Below are 25,457 nucleotides of genomic sequence, written 5' to 3' on the forward strand. Positions count from 1 at the left end.
GAACTTCAAGAACCTCGGCTTGGCCATACACCGCAAAAATGCATTCGCAAAGAATATCGTACACCCTCATCATTTCATTACTTGTTAGAGGTTGTTTTCTCTAGAATGGTCTTCATCATCTGGTTGCCAAGGGTGGCAGCCTCAGGGAAACGTGGCGCAAAGTACTCGGCAATGCGTTCAAATCGGTGACGGTAAGAATCGAAGTCGCCAAAAGAAACACAGTCGGACCAGGCCTGGAGTTCGAACAAAGGTTAGTACAAGTTACTGATCTGAGTCTGAAACACGTGCAGAGATGCTTCAGAACATACCCGGGCAGCAAATGTGAATTCTAGATCATCGGAACGGAAAGTGGTGTCGTCGATGGCAGTATCCAATGCCTCGTTGAGGAGGTCGTCATTCCGGAACAAGTATTCTGTCACACCCAACCAAAGACGGAAAAGCTGCAGGACATTAGTACATCACTCAAGATACGTCTCCATGGATAACAAACCGGTGTGGAACAAATCATATGGTCATAAGGAACAATGCCCAGCTTCGACCAACAGTCAACAATAGCAAGCAAGCTGAGATGGCTGTTTGGAGTCGACTTCTCACGCGGCCGGTTGGACAGAGAAAACTGGTCCAAGACCTCGTCCTTCAACAAGAGATCCTGACCCTCTGTCCCGGCCTTGAAAACCGAAGCACCTGCAGCCTTGACTCGGCGCTTGAGCTCCTCTCGGTGTCCTCCAATCATGAGCTTGTACAATTCAGTGACCGACTCTGCGTATTGTCGGATCTGCTGCTTGGCCGCCGGGTTGAGAATGGCGAGGCCAGCATAGACGTGCCACTTGTTGGAGTAAATGCGCAATGTGATGTTGATCTTGACGTTCTCAATACCGCCAACCCAGCGCCCATGTTCCCAGGGGAATTGGTTGTTTGCCTGCCATGCAGTTCCCATACTCAAGAAGGCGGCATGAGTGACAGCCTGTGTATCAGCGGTAATCCGGTCGTGCATCTCACCGGTGAGATAGACATGCTTCGATCCGAACGAGGAGAGTATTTCTTCAACGAATTTGAGACTTTCGTCCGAGGCGCGGTGTTGGATCAGGACCTATATCACGGTGTTACTATCCACGTTGGGCTGGTCAGAACTATGACATGCGATGCAACGATACCAGAGGTTGACCCTGCGTGTTGACTTTGGGACCGTGCAGCGAGTGACATGATACGATCTCTACATCGGCAGGCAGGTGTTTGTCGAATGCAGCAAGCTCCGGAGCCTTGCAGGACGTTTGACCTCCGACGATGGCACCGAGTTTTGTTGCTTGATTCCGAGTCAGAATGTACTTGGGCTTGGGCTGGGAAGAGACCAGTTGCTTTGGTTCGACACATACATGGTCCGTACTGTGCCACGACCTTGTCGATGACTCCAGCCTCTACACTGTACACAATGAAATCGCTAATTCTTGAAACGAGATGGCCATTTGGGAATATGGTGACTCCTTGCTATATACGATGAGCTTCTGAGCGGTATAACCCCGGTTGAGGGACGTACTTGAGAAGCGAACTCTTGTTTTAAAGATTCATAATTCTCAGGTCTGTCACACGCATTTATCCTTGATATCAAATACCCATGTCAGTAAATTTATGTCTAGTAGTTAGTGATCACAGTAGCCCGATGCGTATCTAAAAGACTTTTTCACTTGTTAGCAATGTTTCAAAACAAAGACGTAAGTGAGAGTTGATATAAGAGTGAGGTTGAACAGAATCAGACATAAAAAAATAAGGTAGCGTGGTTGTGACATCATCGACAACAGGGCTGTTTACTACCAACCAGAATGGTATGATAGCGACAACCAAGCCGTACTCGAGCCAAATGCACTCTAGTCATCATTCGAGAGGTGTAGGGGCGAGAGAAGGAGTGGGGGCAAAAAGACAAGCTTACCTGAAGCATCGTTGGGCCCGTGTTGTTGAAAAACAAGGGTAGAACGACCAATTACCTCCATCCAGCGGCACTCAGGCGATTGGCATACATCTTGCCCATATCACCCATGCCGATGATGCCAATGGAGGCATCTTCCTTGGTGCGACCCATTCCGTCACACTTATATCTGCAATGTCTCAAAGCTGGTACTGAGCCAAGCGTAAGCAATCTATATCACAATCTCGGAGCTTTATCACTCGAGTTTGAGAAGAACAATTGCGATGCTGAAGACAAATAGAATGGGAGAAAGATTTTTTTAAATAGGCAACCGAGCTAATGACTCACCGCCCGTCGGGCCGACTTAATCCCATAACGGGTTGAAGCCTGAAAGGCCAGGCCAGAACTCGCTTGGTTGTGGCCAATCACAGAGCGGATATCACGCTAGGGCACACATCCACTTTTTTCTCATCCAAGTGGGATCGAATTTTGATCTTCTGTTCTCTGTTCCGTATTCCATCCAACAACCACCAACAGTCACAATGGCCCCCGCTAAGAAGGCTCCCGCCGCCGCTAAGGAGAACGTCTCCCTCGGCCCCCTCGCCGGTGATGGTATGTTGAGCAATTTGCGAGAATTGGGATCAGTACTAACAATGAACAGGCAAGCTCGTTTTCGGCGTTGCTCGCATCTTCGCCTCCTTCAACGATACCTTCGTTCACGTTACCGATCTTTCGTGAGTAATACCCGAATCAATCTTTTGCATTCGACCCAGCAAAGAAAGTTGGAATTGAGCGCGACAGAGCAACATGCAATAAAGAACATTCGACTAACCATTTTGCCTAATAGCGGTCGCGAAACCATCTGCCGTGTTACCGGTGGTATGAAGGTCAAGGCTGACCGTGACGAGTCCTCCCCCTACGCCGCCATGTTGGCTGCTCAGGACGTCGCCGTCCGCTGCAAGGAGCTCGGCATCAACGCCCTCCACATCAAGATCCGTGCCACTGGTGGTAACGGCACCAAGACCCCCGGTCCCGGTGCCCAGTCCGCTCTCCGTGCCCTTGCCCGTTCCGGCATGCGCATTGGTCGTATCGAGGACGTCACCCCTACTCCCTCCGACTCTACTCGTCGCAAGGGTGGTCGCCGTGGTCGCCGTCTGTAAGCGTGTGCGCTTGCAGTTCGGGTCCTTCTTCTCCTCCAAGTTCATTGTTTGGCTGGATTGGAGGCTGTTTGCGAGCTTCTCTCGCATCTGTGGATGGAATAAACGCGGAGAACGGCATTTATCGCCTGGTCTTCAATTTTTTTCATACGCTGAAAATCTTACCCTCTCCGGTTAAGGTGTTGTATTAGGTAGTCTTTGGCATCTGAATCAATATCTTGACCTAAATATCATGCACTCGTAAGCTCTTGAGCCTCGTACAAGTAGCCATTCTGATGTGAAGTTTTCTGCGAGGCCTGTGGGGAGCTCTGGCGGGGTCGATGAGCCTCGGAGATGAAGTTCTCATCAGTCCTCTTTACTTAACCTACCTTCGTAGCATTCTCTTTGTTGTTGATCCCCATCGACCATAGTCTCATGATACCCTCTTGTAATCCAGCTCAGTCGCTAGCTTAAGCGGGCATCTCCAACGGATTTCAAACTCAAACTCCGCAACCTCGACTCGTCAACCCCAACACCTAGCGCCGTCGCAGTGCGTATTGCCTGCTCCCTGCGAATCAACCGCCCTCAATCTCAAATCCAACCTCCCAACATGGCAAACCAAAAACCCACACCAACAATCCTCCTGCCAGACCTCCCTCCAAAATCCCTCGTGGGCATCGACCTAATAACATTCACCTCAACCGCAAACTTTCACGGCATCCGCGACCTCCCAGCAGGCTGGCACTTCCTCTATACAGGCGCAACAGAAACGCTCTCCCTACGCAGCGGCGCGTGGTTCTACATCGGTGACATAGGCACCGCGGGCAAAGGGTGCAATGATACCGGACTCGTTTCGCTGAAGAGAAAGAATCAACTCCAGAATTCCGTGCCGGAAATATATATCTGGAAATGGAGCGAAAATACCGAGTCTTTGGTTTCGCTGAATGCGGACAGTGATTCTGCAAAGCAGGAAACTATGCGCCATAAAGCTAACCTGGGTTCTGTTTGGCAGAGTGGAGGTCTGTTTCGGTATCGGAGTCGGATTTCGAAGTCTATGCTTGTTAAGACGAAATCTGAGGATCAGAAGAGCCAAGAGCAAGATGATGGACAAGATCAAGATCAGGAACCGGATTTAGCTGAGGCTCCGACTCCAGTTGAGGATGAGGAGGAGACAGAGGCGAATGGGCGGAGAGATTGGTCGGGGTTGACAGATAGAATCTCGCCGGCTTTATTATCGCGTGTTATTGGGGGTCCTGAGGTTGATGTTGATGGACATCCGCGATGGGTGTTGACGTCTGCTTCTACGGCTGACCGCGATGCGGATCACATCCCCGGTGTTGACTCGCCTGCTGAAGGTAAGAATGATCCTGAAGCTGGTGACGAACGAGAACGGGAATTTGGATTTCTTCCCATTGATCTCAAGCGCACTTGGAGAGAAGGTGCTGTTGGGCGGGAAAGGACAGAAGCTGCGCAGGACCGGTCTTGGGCTCTTGGGGAGTTACTTGATCGGTATTCTGGGGATGCTTCTGGGGGGAATCAGGTTATCGGAGAGTTGCAATTTACGTTCCTGATGGTGCTCACTATGATGAACTATTCATGTCTGCAGCAGTGGAAGCGGCTTCTTGAGCTGATTCTCACCTCCCGGCAAGCAATTCTTGACAGGGACGAGTTCATGAGTGAGGTTCTACGGTTACTGGCTTTGCAGTTGCAGCGGTGTGATGATGTTGATGGTGGACTTTTCGAAATCGATGGATATGATGGTGGTGCGTTCCTGCGCAAGCTGCTCACGAAGCTTCGACAATCCGTTGATGAGCTTGTTGGTAACCGAAAGGATTCCATGGTGAAGGTTGAGCTTGACAAGCTTGAGGAATGGGTCAGGATTGAATATGATTGGGAACTGCATCGCGAAGCTATTCTCCGCCGGGGTATGCTCCAATTGGAGGACGGCGAGGAGGTGGAGATGGATATGGAGGAGAACGATGAAGACGAAGAGACTGGCGAGTATGCTCCTATGATCGTCGATCTGGGAGATGGAGATGGAGACGCATAATTGCGAAGCTAGCACGGTCATCCTAGCCCTAGCCCTCATTGATGTACAACGCTTGACGATACCTCTTGTACCATAATTTCAGCTTCTCGGTGCATCTACTGGCGTTCTTGTTGTCAATTGAAATAACTTACCACCTTTTGATCTTTACATGACTAAGGCAAGATTAAATGTTCATCGCTCTAATGAAAAATAAAAAAAGCTGATCTATTTGTATGAGGCAGTCCAAAATCTATGTACAACCATCCTGACCAGTATCCTTGAAATCATAATAGTCTATTGGAATGGAAAGTCGTGGGCCCATTATGCGTGCTTTTCTATTGCTTCTCCTCCTCAATGGCGTAAGCCCAGTCGTGCTCAACCTTGCCGAACATAATAGCCTCGAGCCATGACTTGATTTGGGTAGCGTAACCAGCAGGCTCATCATTAACACCGAGGGTACTGATATCAGTGTTCTCGTTGCGGATCATAGCAACGGGGGTAATGAAGTACTATGACATTGTCAGTAAACCCGAAAGCGCCATAAGAAGGGAAAGGGAAAAACTCACAGCAGTGCCAGAAACAAAGGACTCAACAATACGACCCTCCTTGGAAGCTTTCTCAATATCACCAATGGTCAAAGTCCGCTCAAGGACCTCAAGGGGCTGAAGCTGACCAACAGGACCATTCGACAATCTCTCGCGAACAAGCTCCAAAACACTGCGGCGAGTAACACCAGGCAGAATAAGCTGGTTATCAAGGGGAGCAGTAACAAGCTCCAGCTTGCCATTATCCGCATTGTGCCAGACAATGAAGAAGTTGCTAGCACCAGCCTCAGTCACCTGGCGATCCTGACCAAACAGCCAGAGGATCTGATCAAAGCCCTGGGCCTGGGCCTGGCCATGAGCCTGCAGGGAAGGGCCGTAGTTGGCGCCAAGCTTGGCGTAGCCGAAACCGCCGGGCCAGGCGCGGATAGTATCCGGCAACGAGGCGAACAGCTTCAGACCCTTCTTTGGGGGTTGCGAAGGGTCCTTGGGCATCTTGGTGAAATCGGGCCAGGGGACAGCAATGATGAATAGGAGAGCTTCCTTTGGTACCTGGACACCCAGGTGAGGACCGTTTCCGATGATTGAGGGACGGATGTACAGGAATGAGCCCGGGTTGGGGAGCCAGCCTGTGACAGGTTGTTAGTGACTGCTTACAATTCATCTGTGTACAGCGCTATTGAGACTTACGGGGACCGTCAATCTGCAGGAGCTTGGCAACGAGCTTCTTCAATTCGTCGTACTTGAATCCGGGAAGCGAGGAGCGTTGGGAGCTACTGTTCAAACGCTCGCCGTTGCAATCGGGACGGAAGAGACGAAGCTTGCCGTCGTAGCCGCGGTACACCTTCATGCCCTCGAAACACTCGGTGGCATAGTGCAACACCGAGGCTGTTGGAGGGATGCTGAGGTTCTGGTAAGGCTTGACCTCGGGGGTCTCCCAGCCCTTCGCTGCGGTCCATCGCACGGTGACCATGTGGTCAGTACAGTGGGAGTGGCTCAGTTCCTCGGCGGAACCGGGGAGAGGCACATCGCGCAGATTGGTAGAGCGAGTAATGTTGACGGTGGAGGCATCAAGCTCGGCGATATGAGGAGCAACAGAACCCATGGTGAATGTATGTGATCAATTGAGTTGCTGTGATATGAAATGTATGGAATGTATGGAAAGTGTCAGTGTTGATTTGGGATGAGTCACCACTAGTCGGGGTTAACCTTGGAACCGATCTGATCTTTTCGGGGAAAGACTGCTACAAACCTATTTGATAATTGACTTGCAATTCAAAACAGCGAGATCCAACTGTCTTATAAAGTTGCGCGGTTTGCCCCGGAAACGGGGTATCAGGACCGAGAAAAGTTTTCAACGCCGAGCGGGAGTCGCCTCTCCCACGTTTCGGCCAATTGCCACTTCTCATTGGAGTTTATGTTCTAAAAAAGTTAGCTGCATTCTGCAGTGACGAATGCTGTATTTCGTCGTACAATTTACCAATCGTAGCGCCTTACACCCTACGCCTTACGCCCTGCGCTTGACATTGCTGATAGTTGTTATCGATCTATAGGCCCACTCGGGCAGACATCTCCGAGGCTAACCGTCAGGTTCCTATTTATTGAGGAATGGAAGAGAGATGTGTGAAGACTAAAATTTAGTTCACTGAGAAGAATTCAACTATGTCGCTGTGATGGTATTGGTTGAAGGACAATAGGGGGATCATTCTAGGCACTGATCGACACTGCTGCTTTAGTCGACATACGTGCATTCCACATTCCCGATGGCTTCATTGAGAATCAAATTGGGTAGTACAGGAGGGGCAGATCTTCTTCCAAAACGTATAGTGTGTCTGCATATTATCGATCGAGGGTACCACGATCGATCATCCTTGGATAGCATCCAGGCTACGCTACGAATCTGGACAAGTAATACTCAACTACGTGACTCCGAATATACAAGGGAAAATCGATGGCGTACAAGAAGGGGGCCAACCCAATGGATCTACGTGTATCTCCAAGAAAGTCATTCTTGTGAAGTCATCGTAGCCTAAGATTATGCAATCTCGCCGCGAATCTGATCTCATAGCAAATCAAAGGATATGCATACCACACACACACTACATATCGTGTGAAAAAGTGGTGTATAGAGGGGAGTGCAAAAGAACACATAAAGGCCATCGTTTCCAGTCCGAAGTAGCGATATGCAGATTTCACTCCGATCCAATTTACTCATTCTACAATCACACCATGTCAACTGTCAGACTTATGAAAGCAGAGAATGCGTCTCTACGCTTCTTAAACCCCACAAACTACAGCTCTACAAACTACAGAACAAACAAATCAATCGAAACGTTTATCCAAGACCACCCCGTGACCCGCGCGCTAAAAGCCAACCCTAAGTTCATCGAGTCCCGGCCCCATCTCAACGGGCCCAAGATACTTCGAGATCGAAAGCTCCTAGCCGGACCCCTTTCAGGTACACAAAAGGTCACAGTGCCGCCCTTGGTGTTCAGTGAGAAGGGAGGCAAATGCATGGTCGTGATCCTCCATGTTGGGGGTGATGTCTGCAGTCATCCGGGTATTATCCATGGCGGTCTGGTAGCGACATTGATGGACGATACTTTCTGCAGATGCTGTTCTGCAGTTTTTCCCAAGAGGGTTGGAGTCACTGCCAATCTAAATGTCAATTTTCGGAAACCTGCTTTGGCTGAGTCTTTTATTATGCTGAAGGCTGAGGTGGCCAAGATGGAGGGCCGCAAGGCTTGGATGGAGGGGTCTATCGAGACGCTTGAACCTGATGGTGGGGATTCCTCTCTTCTTGCAGAGGCTAAGGCTCTGTTCATACAGCCGAAAGAAACTGAAGTAAGTCTTTGTTTTGGAGAAGCTCTGGGTGTTGTCTAAAGCTTACTTTCTAGGGCTTGGGTTTGTAGAGATGTTACAACCAAGCAACACACGAAGACTAGTTCCGAATACAGTCTATCTGTGGTTCCAAAGGACGTTGGTATTTATGTATACGTAAATTTGCGGGATAAATTTGATTTCATGCGGTTTTCTGGATTAGAAACAGATATCATGAGTACAGGAGTTGGGAAATTGGTAAACACCCTATGCAGATAGACAGTGAATGCTACTTTCTTTTTCTTATCAATATTAATGACCCATGTGTTTTAAAATATCACATTGGATGCACTTGGATTGAACAAGAGAGGGGCCTAAAAGGGCGAAAAACAAAATATCGTACTGTTTATTCGCTTCATCTTGCGGATAGAAATCCGCTTTCTTTTCATCAGTAAAACTGTACATGTTATCTTCTTCGCAATATTGATGGCATTGGTCTATAGTTGAAAGCCTCAGGTCTTCGGGCGCAAATTCAAGCATTGCTAAGACCGGAACAACTACGTATATTCCAATAGTCGGAAAGGACCACCCAAGATATATAAGAGCCAACATAATTCTGCCCACCGGCCCACTCCTTCTGAATATTATACTTATCAGCCTTGAATTCCAGAAGGGCTCCAGGACTTTGCCCTAAGGTGCCTCCTAGGTGACGGAGGCGATGTGTCAGCGCAGGGTCATCACGAGGGCAGGCGAACCCTACTGTTCACCATTTGAAACTGAGAACACCCAATTCGTTCGGAACGCCTTCCATCTTGGTATTTTTGCTTTATCTGAAACTAGATGGAAACGGCTATATCTACGACTGTATACCATGCCAGCGTCACTCGGCATCCGTCATCCTACTACTGTAAGAGTAGCAGGCAATCCCCAAAATATCATCTGAGAACATAAATTGGTCTCAAGCCTCTTTAAAAGACATAAACCAGGTAATATTGGGTATCCGACCATTTCAAAAGATTCCAAACGAATCATCTCCTGAACAATGTCAATAACATGCCCATGATATAGGACCGATCAAGTCGAAAACAAGCCCAGCAAGACCTAATAATAAGACACGATGGAACTCTCCGAAACAAAGCAACACCAACACGCAGGCAATGAAAACGCATTGACCGAGTTGACCCCCGTCAGATCTCGTAGGTGGCTGGATAGTCTAGCAAACAACAGCAACACGGTCCCCAATTCATACGGACGTGAGAACTGGTATCCAATAACAATGCTCAGAAAAGCGACCCTTGCTAAGTGTGAGAACATCAAACAAAGAAACGAGGGGAAAGACGGGAACAGGAGAAGGACTGGCGAAGTGATCTGCATAGGGAGGTGAATATTAAGTAGAATACCCAAGGCAGCTACAATGCAGGAGCCGGCAGTGGCAACGATCGAAAGTCAAAAAATACAAAAGTACATAAAATAAAATGGCAAGATTAAAATATAAAGTATTTTTGGAAGAGAGGTGCATATATCACACCACAACATTTGGTTCTGGTAATTTCGATCGTGAACACGGCTGCTCGTGACCTTCTTTTTGGCGTCATTTTTTACAATAATTTTAGGTCATCCATCTATGAATAGTACGCCATTTCCGTATGCTCAAAAGTGCTCTATTCTGGTTTCATTATCCTTCTTATCTATGTACTCGGCATACTATCTATGTGCTTGTTCTATCTGAACTGTATCATAATTAATGTAGTCGATGATAGCTAACCTGACACTGGATTTAACAATACAAAACCAGAGTGCAACAAAGCCAGAATGATAGAGATAAACTTAGTGGCTAGATAGACACATATACCTCCTTCGCAAGACTGGCCCGAGCGTAATAGTTTAAGCGGCTAATAACAGAGGACAACTCTCGTTTGGATTGCGAGAAGACTGGGTACAGTATACTACAGTACTACCATACTGTACAGTAGAGTAAAGGTCACAACGTCGAGTGTCAATTGGCTGAGGTGGATCACCAGCAGGCATAGGGGAGATAATCTCAGTCTGCGTGTGCCTTGGGATCCCTTGTCGGTCACTTCTGTAAAGTTCGAGGACTCCGCTGGCTGAGTTGAATGCATGCTATGTCTACTTTACTGTACAGTACAATATACTATTACCGCAACACTATATAAGTTATAACGTTATATCCAGGGCAAACTGTCATGGAAGGAAAACCCAACCTATACCAACCTGGGGAAAAGAAAAAGAAAAAACAGGTGTAAGGATCGGGGCATGATAATGACGGTGAAACTGTCCGACCAATTAGAATGGGTCGGCTGCTTTTTCCTGATATCAACTTCCAGTGACCAGGGGGTTCGTAAGTGTTGTTACATTGCAGCTAAAGTATTGCCACTGATCAAGATAGTACTTGCAGGGTATTGGGGCCTCATCGGTCCCCTATCTCAGTACTTAGAACATAGACCGAGTAGGGAATTCCAGCCGCAAAGCCTTCTCGCAGGATTTAGACCCTGACATCAAATACGGGCTGGTCCAATTTCACGCGCGAGATCTTCTTCCGGGGAAACCGATAGGCTGGAAGGTCGAGGCAGATTCTCTGTATTCAATGAAGCTCAATCAAAATTCCGAATCTGACGTGTTGGGTTTACGGTATATCCTAATCCACTACGGGAGGGGGGAGCGGGTGTCCCGCAGCATGCACCTACAGTACAGTAGTGTCTATAATTTGGTGAAAAGGGCGGGTGTTTGCTTCTTAGTTTCAGTTTGCTTTTGTCTGACTCTTTCTTCTTTTGGTGAATTGATTTTATGATGCGTGGGGGAAACGGGCAACAAACTGCAGTACTGTACTGTACAGTAGTTCAAATGAAATGAACTTGCATCGTTTCCGGCCAAAGTACCGAATCAATGAGTAGTGTACCTCGACCGCAGAATTGGATGTCGTTGCCAGTTCAGCTGATTGTCATATTGTGTCATATCGTTATTTTTTCTGTACGACTGACATCATTTGCGTGTCGCCAGCAAGGATGTACAGTAGGTAAGGCCATTTGCTTTGCCCCAGCAACAAACTGACAGGAGAAAGAATCTCTCGGAGGACTCTCAGTATGCACAACCCGGTTGGTTGGAATATCATCCACCAATCAAAACCGGTGGAAGAATAGTTTTGTGGAGATTTCACAAAGGACAGCCTGCCCCCAAAGGAGAGGACGTCTTGGCCGAAAGAAACACGGGAATTGGCCAATTCGGTCCTACACATCACCCCTTATACATACAGTATCTTGCTTGGTAGATTAGAATGGAGACCGACTTCTCCCGAGGCAATGAAGGCTTAGGATAGAAATTGCGTGACCGGTCTTCTGGGCGTTCCACTCCAGTAGATCCATTGACGGGAGGCGACACACAAAGATAGCAAAGTACCAGTACCCGTTACGCACTTCATCTCTTGCCCCTGATACATGTACAGTGTATCACACCGTGGAGGAGCATGTCTTGTGGATCCTATCAACCAATGTATTGGAATTCGCCCCTTCGTACGAACCCCGAAGTTAGGATCCTTTTTCCTTGCCGTCTGGGTTAGAATCACGACAGTAGAGCAAGCAAAATTGGTACTTTTGACTTTGCAGGGGTGGATGCCATGATTGGAAGTGAGTGGATGTTGGCTTTCCCGCACATTTTACATGTACTGTAGGCCCGCGAGTCAATCGTGGCGGCGCGTTTTGGTGCATTTGGTCTCAAATATAAAACCATGACTCAGTTGGAACGTGTGGAAGCCAAATCGGTGATTGGCTTCGGAAGCTTCATACAGTAGTCTTAAGTAAGACGCTCCGGTCATAATTTTATGTCGTACATGCATGGAGCCCGTGGGATATCAGTCTTTTCTCGCCCTTTGATGTCCGAGATCGTGGCCGTAGATAGCGATGAAACTGACGCAAACATTTCGAAGCGGCGACACTGCACTAGATCATGTTCGCGTGCGGGAGCGCATCAGATGAGCCCCGGGCCAAGATTGGGGCCGTTGTGACGATCCATAGCCGAGCTCGACAAAGGCATCAAAATTGTATTGGGTACCACTGCCACGGAGTCTCTCGGTATGGCATTGAGGTATTGAGGTATTCAGTCTTGGTGCGTTTTTTTCTTTCCTTTTTTTTTGACGGTTTTTCCTTTGGTTTTTCGTTTTCGCTTTTGTTTTAATGGTTTTCGGATTCTTTGTTCTTCTTGTCTCCATAGTTGCCTTCGTTCTGTTGAATCCCACTATCGTTCAGGCTTAGTCTCGCCTCAATAGCTCCATACCAGTCTACTGTATGCCGGATTGGCGAGCTGCTGGATCTTTGCCTCTCCAACCACTTGAGAATTCGATATTGGGCCACCGGGCTACCCCGGCTGTGTGACAGACGTCGAACCCCCTTCTGTTTGTCAACACGGACCCCTTGTTTCTGGGATTTTATCACCTGCATGTCAACTTCGATCACTTCAACCGATTCCAGAATGATTGGCTTTTTTTCATGTCCCACTCGTCATACATAACCCAGCTACCGAACCGAGGTGCTCTGGTTCTCCCGACATGATATCTTACTCTCCTTTGAATCCTGAACCGAAGAGGCTCTGGAGAGACCGTCTTTAATGATCCATTAAACAAAACACTGGACAAGTCCAGATTTGATACTGGTAACGGACTTGTTTTCACCGACAACCTTCAGCAAGAAAACACAACTGGTGTTGAACTTCTCACCATTTGCATCTCTCAAGGCGGATCTCATTCAGCCTGTTCGAAACCCAACCTGCTGCCCATCACATTGGGCTGATTTTGATCATGATCATGAGCCACCCCGACAACACGAAGCCGTTACCGGCACTGGCTCCGGGGCCGCCACGAGCTTCTGCTCCTCATACTTCAGTAGGTATCAGCAGGCCAAAGAAGAACTCCACGGCGTGTTTGGCTTGCAAGGCTGCAAAGAGAAAGGTAAGCTGGATCTCTGGTTACTTTAATTCGAGCTTCATTCCGAAAAAATATCCAACTTGGAGAATTTTGCTGATCGTGAACGGCATTTTTTTATAGTGTTCTGGACCGCCCGGTAAATGCAAGACCTGTAGTGCCGCCAACCTTGAATGCCTGTTTGATCCAAGCCGAGATCTTAGGCGCAAGGTAGCCGTGAAGCGGACAATCCAAGAACTGACAGATCACAAAGATCTGTTGAATGCTCTGTTGGATATGATCCGCTCGGCTGATAAACCCGATTCTGAAAAAATTACGGACATTATTCGAAACAGCATCTCGAATGAAGACGTCGCCCGTGCTTTCGGAAGTTCAGCAACAAAGTTTCATGACAGCCACGGTCTCTTGGCCGCCAATGCATTGGCGATATTGGACGACCAGGAAGACCCCATACATGTAGAGCCTGAAAACACTAGGGTGAGACAGAACTCGGATCCTGGAAACATAACAAGCTCTTCAGAAGCGATACATGTTGAAATTCCCCGGCCACAGGTGGTCAACTCTTATGCACGTATAACGCTAGAAAGCCTGTGCGATATACCGCTGTTTGAGGTGCAGGCCAAGCCGTGGACACGGGTCACAGATGATGATTATTTGGTCTCTCACCTGATCTCGCTTTACTTCACCTGGGATCATCCATGCTCTCAGTTCCTTGATCAGACTGTTTTTCTCGAGCATATGCAACGAGGGAATCTAAATTCGGAATTCTGTGCACCTATCCTCGTCAACAGCCTTTTATCAATGGCCAGTGTATGATACAGCTCCCAGTTTGTTGAGATTGTTCATTGTTCTGACCCCGCTAGGCCTATTCTGATAGACCTGATGTTTTCTCAAGTCCTGGAAATACATTTTCACGAGGTCGAAATTTCTTTTGCGAAGCAAAACGATTATGGAAAGCCGAGAATGGTCGCGCAAATTTGACAAACATCCAGGCTCTGCTTCTGATGTGCTGTGTGTATGTGGTCCATTGATCGGTAGTGTGATGATTGAATGAGAGAAGCTGACTGTGTTTGTAGACTCAAATTCCAGGGAAAAGTCGATAAAGGCTGGCTGATGCTTCGACAGGCTGTTCGCTTGGCCGAGGAAATTGGAATCCTCGAAGGCTCGACATTGCCTCGATCTGAAGACAGGATACTGCCCGAGATTGAGCGTGTTCGTGCAATCACCGCCTGGGGAATCTTACAATTGAATTCGTAAGTCATAGCTTTCACCTTGAAATCCACGAATAAAGGAAGTTACCAACAAGCCTGGCAGGGAAATATCACTAGAGCTGCAGTGGGTTGCTCCCTTGGTGTCGCCAGCCATGGATATCAAGCTATGTGGCAACCAGGATCTAGATTGGATCCCATATCCTCTCTCAAATCAGATGACCTATGACAAAAGACCAGCACGCCTCCCAGATGTTCGGGACAAAACATCCCAGATCACCACAATCTTAATCGATATCCAAACCCTTGTTTATCAAAAAAATCAAGGTAGTAGCTTTGAAAAGTTGTGGAGACTGGCCGAAGAACCCTTCGATCAGTTAACCGCTTGGCTCGATCGCTTGCCTCAGGTGCATGAATTGAAGCGTGATCCTATTCCACAAGTTCTTATCCTCCGGTAAGCTTTGATGTTCGCACACTTTGGATGATGTTCCTATGCTGACATTATGTGAAGAGTCAAGTGCCTACACACGATCATGTCTCTCTTTGATATCCTTAATGACCCTCATCAGCCGCAACTCGTGCAACAGGCCCAGTATTATCAGATGAAGTCCGCCGAAGAGATGGCACAGTGTCTTCGTATCCACCGCGAAGCATATGGTCTCAAGCACATACCAAGTCGAATGGTCGATGCGACGCAGACAGGCCTTCAGATACTAGCCTGCCAAATGAATGACAACGAGGAATTAAGGCAGGCATTTGTTGAGTTCAGTCGGTTTGGCGCCGCTCTCGGCAAAAGATTCCAGCGAACAGCTGATACGATCCATGAAATTAGTGCGCAAGCGCTGAACCAAAACCTCAAGCTACCGTCCGAGGCCGTTGCACTTTTGAATGACGCAGAACATTGGGAGGGGCGTGGAGCGAGAGATTCGGTGTGGTTTCCGTGTGAATAACCATGCCTGTATTATGACACGGCGCCAGCAGAATCTTGTTATGATTGCACACTTGTTGTTACAAAGGTAGAATGACGAATGTAACATCCAAACGGTTGGGAAGAGGGGTAAGCTGGTATTGACCGGCGAAAATAGTTCATTGAAGAGGCTGCTGTGCAAACTTTGAGGAGACGATGCAGTTCTTCGGACAGTGCTCTAAGTAACCAATGTCGCTATTTGGTTACCGTTGGCTTTGAACAGCGTGACCTATGTGATATGCCTTAAGATCAAAGTTTACTCCCAAGACTTGTCACCGATAGACACGAATATGTGCCACGAGAAGAGCGAGATGGTCTTGAACTCGAGAATGGTGGCCAGGTCCGCGGGTGCAGAGATAATGTCTGACTTTGTCGAGCTGAGCAGGAAACAAAATGTCAAATGCGTTTCAGGGGAGATAGAAGAAAGGCGAAGGAGTCTCTTCCCAGGTACCTCGAAGTCAGCTTCGTCGGTCACGGTACTAGATGTGACAGCCCGGCCGAGGGAGCATAGTCCAATTAGATCTTAGAAGGGAGATCATTGTTGAGAGAACAATTGAAAGGAAAGCTTAGATGATACATACGAATTCATGAGATATAATCCACATCAAGGTAGTCTATAAGAATCCGATCAATTGTGTGATGCTAGTGTATAGTATGGCATCGGATGCTATGTTCACGAAAGCGAGATATTCCTCGCCATGAAACTGCACTCCATGTCGATGGTTTCCATTGATACATGCCAATCTCGAGAATGACAATGGAGCCTGAATGGAGTGAATGAAGAATGAAGTATAGAAAACAGCAGGGCTGGGCACTGCTTACTCATCCCGATAACAGATAAGCAAACACTGGTGTTAGCGAAAACCCTCACAAAATTCGTCTCTGGCAAATCGCACACGCCCGACGCCCCGACCCCTCTCCACCCCCCTCCCTTTGCCGTCTCATCTCGGCTTCTTCTTCGATTTTCATCGTCCCTTTTCCTCCCACATCCAATATGTCCTACGACGAGCGCGCCAATGCGCGCCCCAACCTGAACGACGAGTCCGACGTTGAGGAGGAGGCCATGGTCAACGACTACCGCGAGCAGGTCACCTACGATGAGGGTATGAGTGAGCTCGACCACACTACATCCAACAGTGGCGCCGGTCAGGATCTTCAGGCTCAGCTTGCCGCTGCTGCTACCCCGCTGGAATACCAGGCGACTCTTGAGACCAAGTTCGCCAGCTACGACAACTACTGCAGTCTCTTCCACTACATTTTGAACTCGGATGGTCCTGTGGACTTGGAGGTTCCTTCGGTAGGTGTTTCGTCTCACCGACCATTGTTGAATCCCATGCATGAAAGGAAATACTTGGCATTCGTGGAATCAACCGGTCAAGGTATTCTTCAAAGGGAAATTACTTAACTAACGATTTCATTCTTCACTATTAGTACTACTGGGCTTGGGATGTCATTGATGAGTTCATTTACCAATTCGAATCTTTCTGCCGCTACCGCAACCGTGTGGCTTGCGGTGGAGTTAACGAGGAGGAAGCTCAGCTTCTCCGCGAGAACCCGAACACATGGGGCTGCTACTCGGTGCTGAACGTGCTGTACTCCCTCATCCAGCGCTCACAGATTAACGAGCAGTTGGCTGCCACCAAGCGCGGAGAGGACCCTCTCGCCGTTGCCGGCGAGTACGGCTCCCGCCCTCTGTACAAGATGCTCGGATATTTCTCGATCATCGGTCTGCTGCGCGTGCACTGCCTGCTCGGTGACTTCAGCTTGGCCCTGAAGACCCTCGATGATATCGAGATGAACAAGAAGGCCATGTTCGCCCGCGTGATGGCCGCCCACTTCACCACCTACTACTACGTAGGCTTCTCCTACATGATGATGCGCCGCTACGGCGATGCCATCCGCATGTTCAGCCACATCCTCGTGTATGTGTCTCGGACAAAGAACTTCCAGAAGGGTGGCAACAACTACGATGCCATTGCCAAGAAGAACGACCAGATGTACGCCTTGATCGCCATCTGTGTTGCTCTCCACCCCACCCGTCTGGATGACACTATCCACTCTGCCCTTCGCGAGAAGTACGGCGAGCAGTTCTACCGTATGCAGAAGGGTGGCCCCGAGGCCCTCCCCGTCTTCGAGGAGCTCTTCCGCTCCTCCTGCCCCAAGTTCATCAACCCCACTCCTCCCGACTTCGACAACCCCGCCTCCAACATCGACCCCGTCGACCACCACACCGCCATCTTCATGGACGAGGTCAAGAACACCCTTTTCAACCCCACCATCCGCTCCTACCTCAAGCTCTACACCACCATGGACCTCAAGAAGCTTGCCGGTTTCCTCGAGGTGTCCCCCGAGCAGCTCCGCTCTTGGTTGCTGGTTAACAAGCAGCGCAGCCGCCAGATCCGCTGGGTCGATGGTGGCCTGCTGGATGGCGAGCCCGCCATTGCCAATGACCTTGACTACGCTCTTGAGGATGACTTGATCCACGTCAGCGAGACCAAGGCCGGTCGTCGTCTGGTCGACTGGTACCTGCGCAACCTTGCCCGCGTCTACTAAGCGGTATCTCATAAGTGTGCCGAGAGTTGAAAAGAAAAAAGCGAAGCGCGGTGAGAGCCTTCTGCTTACAAGAAGAGGAACGGACATGACTTGAGATGAATTTCTTTCTTTTTCTCTGCCGACTTTGTGTTTCATTTCCCATATTATACTCATTGCCCCTCCCCGGTTACCTTGTTAATGGTTCCCACAACTCCCATTTCTCCATTTCTTGTTTACTTTTTTTTGTTTAAACGTCATCTGTTCCGTGGACCTGGAGGAGCTAAGGCTTCTTGGTTCTTTGAAAATCAAGTTCGATTATCGCAATTTCTTTGGTGGGCGTCCGCTGTTTCTTGTGTTGTCTTGGTCTTGCTGTCTCTGTCTCTTTAAAGGCAGTGTGGTTTACACAGCATGGAGAATATTTGTGTCAGGTAGAAAAAAGCAGTTACTTGATGAAGCAATAGATCAACGAGATACTACACATGTCCGCTTTTAGCCATTATTGGCTCTTCTCCTAACTCTAATTCTACCCAAAGCACCCATGTATAAATTCATGATTTGATAAGATGAAGTCTTCGGTTGATCAGCTACATGCCATGGCTACCCCAATCAATAACTTCTTCGTTGAACTCCCTTTTGCACATACCTTTGTCCCAGGAAACTCGAGAAGACAGAAAACACTGTATTACTTAGCGTGCGCAATTCTACATGTGATAAGCTATATATACAACCGTCGTCCGAAGTCATACCCCAATGAACACGAATATATCAGAGAAGAGGGGTATAGCATGCAATTAAACTACCTAACCGGTGTACAGTATGCAATATGATTTACAAGAAAGCAAAGAAAAGATTTCTTCCAACAACCTCGCTAATCAATCACTAACGTCAAAGCTGGTACCGCAACCGCAATTGCTCGTAGCACGCGGGTTATCAACGATCTTGAACTGGCTTCCGATCAACTCGGTGGTGTAGTCCACAGTGCTGCCATGCAGCAGTTCGAGCGAGGGCTCATCCATCACAACCTTAGCATCACCGGCTGATTCAGCTGCTGAGCTATCGGGCTGGCCTTGGAAGATTGTATCTTCTTCCGGGTCGATCTTGGAGGCGCCCTCCAAGGACATCATGTACTGGAAACCGTGACATCCACCGCTAGTGACTGTGATTCGGAGATGGTGGTAGGGATTTTCTTCTTTTGTGGCGGAGGGAGAGGTGGTTGGGTCTGTAATTTCGCGAAGACGCTATGCTGAGTTAGCTTGGACCTCTCGGAGATAAATAGCTCTGTCAACGACACTGAAATAACCAGAGAACACAAGAATTTGATCGCCGTAAGAAACGCATGTAGAATGATAATCAAAAAAAATAAAAACATGCAACAGTGAGGATTCGCTAGTGGTCACCCACCTAACTACTAACTCACCGGCGTGTGGCTTAAGTACGGCTGAGCGGACGGGAAGCCCTGTTTTCCACACCCTGTGGTCGCATGTATTAGAAGGAGTAGTTGCAGGGTAGATAGCGCGGGTGTCTGGCCATCCACTCCATCTGAAGTAGACGACGAGAGCACCCGACACTTTCCCGAAGCAAAGCTCAAACAGCTTCCATGCGACTTGATACAGGCCCCAGCAAAACGAAAGCAACCAAAAAAGCATAGCAAAGGTAGTCAAATTGTAAAGAGACCATTATAAACGTACCTCTATAGCCCGTGGCGAAATCGCAATCTCAAGTGGTTCCCCGTCATCTCCGGTTCTCGGATTTTGCATGACCACGGTAGCCGGGCGAATGGACGAGGATGAAAACTCAACGTAGCGTTGGCGGAGAGAGCGAGGGATCTGGGAGCGTGGCACCAAGCCCTGAAGACGTGGTACAGTTGCTGTCCGGCGAGAAATGAATTGGCCGTCGGAGAATGCGGAGAGGCAAGCCGGGCGAGAAGTTGAGAACAGGCGGCAAGCTGGGGCTTGGGATAGCCGTCGAGCAGCTGTGGGCGATAATATAGAGCGTGGCATGGTGTGATAGAATATGATATGGTCTATGTGAGAGAGAGACTCTGAAGAAGAATTGTCGGTTTGCTTAGATATCAAATCATCCCATTCCCGATTACATCTTAGTCATGATAGCTGCGACACAATTGGTCAGAATTGGTCGGAGGGAAAAGGCAGAATATTTACATATCGGGAAGGGATCATCGAATGGTGGGGGACTGCAGGCAATTGTTCATCTGCAAGCCTCAATAACGGCAGCTCGCGGGTGGTAGTGACTATATAGGATTGATCTGGATCATCAGGTGTGATTTAGATACCATGGGTTCAAGACAGCACGTCCGAGCTATCAAAAGCGGTCCCCCGCTGCACTACACGGACGATATCAGAGCATACAAGAAGGAGTACGCTGAGGCTCTTGATGCGCAAGATCCGCTTCGGTCTTTCCGGGATGAGTTCATCATTCCATCGAAGAAAGACTTGAAGAGAAAGACACTTGCGGCTGATGAAGGTGAGTATCTGACTTTGGCGTCCGACCATACAGTCAGTGTCGAATTGCTCATCTCTCAATAGGCAATGAAGAAGCAGATCCAAGGTGCATCTATCTCTGTGGTAACTCGCTAGGAGTTCAACCCCACAGCACTCGCAAGTATATCGAACAGTATCTGCGAGCTTGGGCAACCAAGGGCGTGACTGGGCACTTTGTGCCGCATGAAGATGAACTACTGCCTCCCTTTGTTGATGTGGACTCTGCGGCCGCCAAACTGATGGCTCCTGTCGTAGGTGCCTCTCAAAATGAAGTGGCAGTGATGGGCACCTTGACTGCCAATTTACATCTGTTAATGGCAAGCTTCTATCGTCCAACGCAAGAGAAGTTTAAGATTATCTTGGAGGGCAAGGCTTTCCCTAGTGACCATGTATGTTGTCTGCTACATAGCCGCCTATTATCCTAGACTGTTTCCCGGGACTGACACATCCACATAGTACGCAATTGAGTCTCAAATCCGTCATCACAACTTGGATCCGAAGGGGGCCATGGTTTTGATCGAGCCTGAAAATCTCGATAAACCTACACTGAGTACGGAACAGATACTCAAGGTCATTGATGACAATGCTTCTAGCACGGCCCTTGTACTTCTCTCGGCTATTCAGTTCTACACGGGACAGTACTTTGACATCGAACGGATCACGGCGCACGCCCACTCAAAGGGAATCATGATCGGTTGGGACTGTGCCCATGCTGCAGGCAATGTGGATCTTCAACTCCATGATTGGAACGTGGACTTTGCAGCCTGGTGTAACTACAAGTACCTTAACAGTGGACCAGGTGGAATAGCAGGTATATTTGTCCATGAACGCCACGGCTCTGTGGACGAGAAACAGCCCGACAGTGACGAAACATTCCGTCCTCGATTCTCTGGCTGGTGGGGTGGAGATATCAAAACACGCTTCAACATGGAAAACAGTACGTATCTGATTGTGTTAATGTATATGATACGAAACTAACGAACATAGAATTCCAACCGCAACCCGGAGCGGCTGGTTTCCAGCTATCGAATCCATCTGTTTTGGACATCACCGCTGTCGTCGCATCCCTCGAAATCTTCAATCGAGCAACCATGAAAAAAATTCGGCAAAAATCGTTGAGCATCACAGGCTACCTGGAGCACCTGTTACTCAAATATCCTCTGGATGCGTCACCAGACGATAAGCCGTTCACCCTCATCACACCTTCAAACCCAGCCGAGCGAGGTGCTCAGCTCAGTCTGCGCCTCCGACCAGGCTTGTTAGATCTTGTTCTTCATGGCTTGGAGGAGAATGGGGTAGTTATTGATGAGCGGAAGCCAGACGTGGTGAGAATTGCCCCTGCCCCATTGTACAACACCTACGCCGAAGTATGGGAATTCTGTCAGATATTCTTGCAGGCGTGCAAAGATGCAGTCCAAGCTCGTGGTTAGCCACTATACATCGGACATAAGCCCAATCTCCGAGACCACGGAGAAATGGAAGGCTTCTCGCTATATCAGTCCTTGTCGAATAACTCTTAAGGACTTAAATTGAATACGGAAATATATACAGACACTCCAGTTACTACTATGAAGCTGTTTATATTGTATCTCATGGCTTATAATAACGCCTTATGTGCTGATCGGCTCAACCCGCCGATAAGCGTTAAGCAAAGCTTCGGCTTCTCGGCACCCATTTATCAACTCCGCAAATTGAGTGGCTAGGGTCCCCTCCACTTGGGGCATAGTGGAAAGTGAGAAAAAAAATAAGGATCATGACTCTTGATTCCATTTACTCGTATCTCTCTCTGGAGCACTTGGCGGTTGGTTGCAACCTTCACGCCTGCCATGACGGAAAAGGAAATCCAAGAAACTTCTGTGCAGGACCCTGAATCACAGCCCAAAGTAGCAAATGGAGATAGGGATGTCACTGATGTCGACTACTCGGTCTTTACAGACAGCCAGAGGCGCTATATTGTCTTTATGGCGTCGTGGGCAGGGTTTTTCTCGCCAGTCTCGTCCCAGATCTATTTTCCCGCTTTGAACACTTTAGCGAAGGATCTTAATGTATCCAACTCTTTGATCAATCTGACTTTGACAAGTTACATGGTCAGTCTTCTGATAGTCTATTTTCTGTTGGACAATAACTGACCAGAGCATAGATCTTTCAAGGTCTGTCACCCATGTTCATTGGTGATTTTGCAGACAAAGCCGGAAGACGACCAGCATACATTGTCTGCTTCACAATCTATATCGCTGCCAATATCGGACTTGCCCTACAGAACAACTATGCAGCTCTTTTCGTGCTCAGGTGTCTGCAAAGTGCAGGTAGCAGTACCACAATCGCTCTCTCATCTGGCGTGGTCTCCGATGTGGCCACTGCATCCCAACGAGGTTCCTACATGGGCTTCGTAACTGCTGGCTCTCTAATGGGACCTTCAGTAGGGCCGGTTGTAGGTGGTCTGTTGGCTCAATACCTAGGATGGCGCGCCATCTTTTGGTTCTTGACCATCTTTGCTGGAGCATTTATGGTGCCGTTCCTAGTCTTCTTCCCAGAAACAGCCCGTGGTATCGTCGGTGATGGATCACTTCCTCCTCAGAAATGGAATATGTCCTTGATCAGCTACCTCAAGATGAGGAAAGCCCGGGAAGAGGGGATTGTTCCTCCTACGAATGCGACGAAGCAGAGATTGAAGTTCCCCAATCCTTTTAAGACGCTAGCCATTGTCTTCCAGAAAGATACAGGCATCATTCTCTTTTGCAATGCTATTCTGTTTGCGGGGTTCTACGATGTCAGCGCAACCATTCCTTCTATCTACAATGAGCTCTATGGCCTTGACGATCTCCAAGTTGGCCTTTGTTACATTCCATTTGGTCTCGGCGCCACTATTGCTTCCATCGGCAATGGAAAATTCTTGGACTACAACTACCGCCGCCTCGCCAAGCAACTGAACTTTCCCTTAACTAAGAACCGCCACACCGACCTTCGGCATTTCCCTATCGAAAAAGCTCGCCTTCAGATTGCATTCCCTCTTCTTGCATTAGGAAGTCTCAGCATTCTTGTGTTTGGTTGGTTCCTGAACTACGGGATTCATCTTGCTGCACCAACCTGTATCCTCTTCCTCATGGGGTTGACATTGACTGGCGCGTTCAATACGATCAGTACCCTGCTGGTTGATCTATATCCAACCGAAGCGGCCAAAGCCACGGCTGCTAACAACTTCGGGCGTTGTTTGTTGGGTGCTGGTGCCACGGCGCTTATTGATCCTATGCTTGCAGCTATGGGTCGGGGTTGGTGTTTTACTTTCATTGCGCTTGTCATGTTGGCTACGACACCATTACTTATCATTGTTATTCGGAGAGGACCTCATTGGCGCGAAGAGCGTCGTTTGAGGGAAGAGGCAAAGAAGGTTGATGGTGTGGATGCACAAAGAGGCGATAAGTGACATTGTATTCTAATTAATAGGAGGAAAGTGATTTGCTCCATACAATGATAAACATAGAATACTTTGTTCCTTCGCACATATCCAAGTCTATCTGTAAATCCTTCAATATAAGGCAAACTATAGGAAATTTGTTGAGCTGCTAGTGGAAAAATAGGCGATACTGGAGGCAGCGGGCTCCGAGTCCCCACGGCTCTATGCTGCTTTAAATTGGCAGGGAGCCCCATTTAGCTGTTTCTTGACTAAGATGCTTGAGAGGACTTTGAAGGAAATGGTGACAGGAATGCTACGGACCAAGACATCTATAAAAGAAGCCGTAATCAATGATCAAGGCAAAAGGTCACAATGTGCAAATTTCTTGTCTGTTTATCATCCACGAGTGTGATTCAATCTGTATCTTTCCAACGACACTCCTATCCGATCATCTGAAAGCAAAATGAGCATGCTCCAAGGGTTGACGTTCCGACTCCCATGCTAGCCAATCCGATCTCGTAGTTCTGGGCAGATATGTTAGCAACGAACGCTGTCGATACAAAAGACAAACTTACGGCAATAGACCCATCGCATTGACCTTCCAAATTCCCAATGCCAATAATAGCAGCTGCATCAACATATAGACAACCTTCACTCCGAGCAGACGCGAATGCGTCGACTCGGTGTCATACTTGGCGAACGCCGCGTTGGTATTGATCAGGCCCTGGATAGGACCCTTGAACAGCATCATAACCATCATGATGCTGAAAATCTGAAGACTGTTGCCGGACATGTACATCATAATGGCGTTCATCGGGATCTGCTTGGACGGGGCGATAGCGATCTCCCACGCCTTCTTCATCTTCAGCGCATCGGTGTCCTCTGGTTTCTTGGTGGTAGCTTGTTGCTGCTGCTGTTGGCGCTGAGAATATTTGGGTTAGGAGCTTCGTTCCGGATTCCCACTATTTCCATAGGGGTGTCTCACCTGCTTGCCTCCCCGGCTGCTGGAGAATCCTGGGGGGTCAGGAATACTAGACGCAGCCTTCGAGGGGCGCGGCATCGGAGAGTTGAGCGCGACAACCCATTGAGGTGGAGGAGGTGGTGGCAAAGGTGCTTGTGACATGATGTTTGAGGTGTGGGGAGAGGAAGAGGGAATGAGTGCCAGAGAGTCTTTCCTCCGCAGTGCCCACTCCGCCTTCCGACAATTCTCCTTTCTCTCTTCCACTCTTTCACTTCCCCTTCGATTCTTCGAATGCTGTTCGCATTACTTCTAATGTCCAGTTAATGACCTTGTGTCCGCCGAGTTTCCCGCGCAGTGTGCAGTGAACACGCTCTCGGTCTCACCCTTTTCGGACCCTTCCACCATACCCCCGAACCCCTTTGGACTCGATTCCGCATCTCTTCTACTTCTGGGCCATTGAGTATCGCCTCGATCTTGCATGTGATTGCTCGCACGGTGACTAGACAAGAGCCTAAATCCGCCAAATCCGCAACCCGT

The 25,457-nt window shown here is 48.5% G+C and overlaps 11 protein-coding genes across 11 annotated transcripts; 7 read left to right on the forward strand and 4 right to left on the reverse strand.

The window, feature by feature from the left end:
• Positions 1–77: 77 nt before the first annotated feature.
• On the reverse strand, positions 78–2,074 carry N7511_009235 (prephenate dehydrogenase (NADP(+)); the record flags this gene model as incomplete). The annotated part of the gene is made up of 7 exons (XM_057131612.1): positions 78–233; positions 309–440; positions 491–1,090; positions 1,155–1,303; positions 1,374–1,485; positions 1,535–1,595; positions 1,980–2,074. 7 exons carry the CDS (start codon positions 2,072–2,074, stop codon positions 78–80), a joined length of 1,305 nt encoding a protein of 434 aa, XP_056979600.1.
• Positions 2,075–2,442: 368 nt separating this feature from the next.
• On the forward strand, positions 2,443–3,060 carry N7511_009236 (40S ribosomal protein uS11; the record flags this gene model as incomplete). The annotated part of the gene is made up of 3 exons (XM_057131613.1): positions 2,443–2,512; positions 2,562–2,634; positions 2,748–3,060. The coding sequence occupies 3 exons, from the start codon at positions 2,443–2,445 to the stop codon at positions 3,058–3,060; spliced, it is 456 nt and encodes a 151-aa protein (XP_056979601.1).
• Positions 3,061–3,646: 586 nt separating this feature from the next.
• N7511_009237 (AAR2 splicing factor family protein) lies at positions 3,647–5,086 on the forward strand (the record flags this gene model as incomplete). Its single annotated transcript, XM_057131614.1, has 1 exon — positions 3,647–5,086. The coding sequence occupies one exon, from the start codon at positions 3,647–3,649 to the stop codon at positions 5,084–5,086; it is 1,440 nt and encodes a 479-aa protein (XP_056979602.1).
• A 314-nt stretch (positions 5,087–5,400) lies between these two features.
• On the reverse strand, positions 5,401–6,712 carry N7511_009238 (branched-chain amino acid aminotransferase, cytosolic; the record flags this gene model as incomplete). The annotated part of the gene is made up of 3 exons (XM_057131615.1): positions 5,401–5,574; positions 5,632–6,236; positions 6,298–6,712. The coding sequence occupies 3 exons, from the start codon at positions 6,710–6,712 to the stop codon at positions 5,401–5,403; spliced, it is 1,194 nt and encodes a 397-aa protein (XP_056979603.1).
• A 1,124-nt stretch (positions 6,713–7,836) lies between these two features.
• N7511_009239 (PaaI family thioesterase) lies at positions 7,837–8,490 on the forward strand (the record flags this gene model as incomplete). The annotated part of the gene is made up of 1 exon (XM_057131616.1): positions 7,837–8,490. The coding sequence occupies one exon, from the start codon at positions 7,837–7,839 to the stop codon at positions 8,488–8,490; it is 654 nt and encodes a 217-aa protein (XP_056979604.1).
• A 4,744-nt stretch (positions 8,491–13,234) lies between these two features.
• On the forward strand, positions 13,235–15,515 carry N7511_009240 (putative C6 transcription factor; the record flags this gene model as incomplete). Its single annotated transcript, XM_057131617.1, has 6 exons — positions 13,235–13,384; positions 13,481–14,167; positions 14,221–14,372; positions 14,434–14,610; positions 14,672–15,019; positions 15,077–15,515. 6 exons carry the CDS (start codon positions 13,235–13,237, stop codon positions 15,513–15,515), a joined length of 1,953 nt encoding a protein of 650 aa, XP_056979605.1.
• Positions 15,516–16,526: 1,011 nt separating this feature from the next.
• N7511_009241 (putative eukaryotic translation initiation factor 3 subunit EifCl) lies at positions 16,527–18,085 on the forward strand (the record flags this gene model as incomplete). The annotated part of the gene is made up of 2 exons (XM_057131618.1): positions 16,527–16,829; positions 16,964–18,085. 2 exons carry the CDS (start codon positions 16,527–16,529, stop codon positions 18,083–18,085), a joined length of 1,425 nt encoding a protein of 474 aa, XP_056979606.1.
• Positions 18,086–18,936: 851 nt separating this feature from the next.
• On the reverse strand, positions 18,937–20,103 carry N7511_009242 (HesB/IscA family protein; the record flags this gene model as incomplete). Its single annotated transcript, XM_057131619.1, has 2 exons — positions 18,937–19,302; positions 19,753–20,103. Coding segments are annotated over 2 exons (717 nt in total), but the record flags the coding sequence as incomplete, so codon positions are not given.
• A 255-nt stretch (positions 20,104–20,358) lies between these two features.
• Positions 20,359–21,995, forward strand: bna5-1 (kynureninase; the record flags this gene model as incomplete). The annotated part of the gene is made up of 4 exons (XM_057131620.1): positions 20,359–20,548; positions 20,611–20,954; positions 21,022–21,502; positions 21,553–21,995. 4 exons carry the CDS (start codon positions 20,359–20,361, stop codon positions 21,993–21,995), a joined length of 1,458 nt encoding a protein of 485 aa, XP_056979608.1.
• A 396-nt stretch (positions 21,996–22,391) lies between these two features.
• Positions 22,392–23,989, forward strand: N7511_009244 (MFS transporter; the record flags this gene model as incomplete). Its single annotated transcript, XM_057131621.1, has 2 exons — positions 22,392–22,652; positions 22,706–23,989. The coding sequence occupies 2 exons, from the start codon at positions 22,392–22,394 to the stop codon at positions 23,987–23,989; spliced, it is 1,545 nt and encodes a 514-aa protein (XP_056979609.1).
• A 418-nt stretch (positions 23,990–24,407) lies between these two features.
• On the reverse strand, positions 24,408–25,082 carry N7511_009245 (ER membrane protein complex subunit 4; the record flags this gene model as incomplete). Its single annotated transcript, XM_057131622.1, has 3 exons — positions 24,408–24,483; positions 24,535–24,881; positions 24,945–25,082. 3 exons carry the CDS (start codon positions 25,080–25,082, stop codon positions 24,408–24,410), a joined length of 561 nt encoding a protein of 186 aa, XP_056979610.1.
• Positions 25,083–25,457: the final 375 nt, after the last annotated feature.

The sequence above is a fragment of the Penicillium nucicola genome (assembly GCF_028828085.1).
Source record: "Penicillium nucicola strain IBT 29836 chromosome Unknown utg000010l, whole genome shotgun sequence".
NCBI lineage: Eukaryota > Fungi > Ascomycota > Eurotiomycetes > Eurotiales > Aspergillaceae > Penicillium > Penicillium nucicola.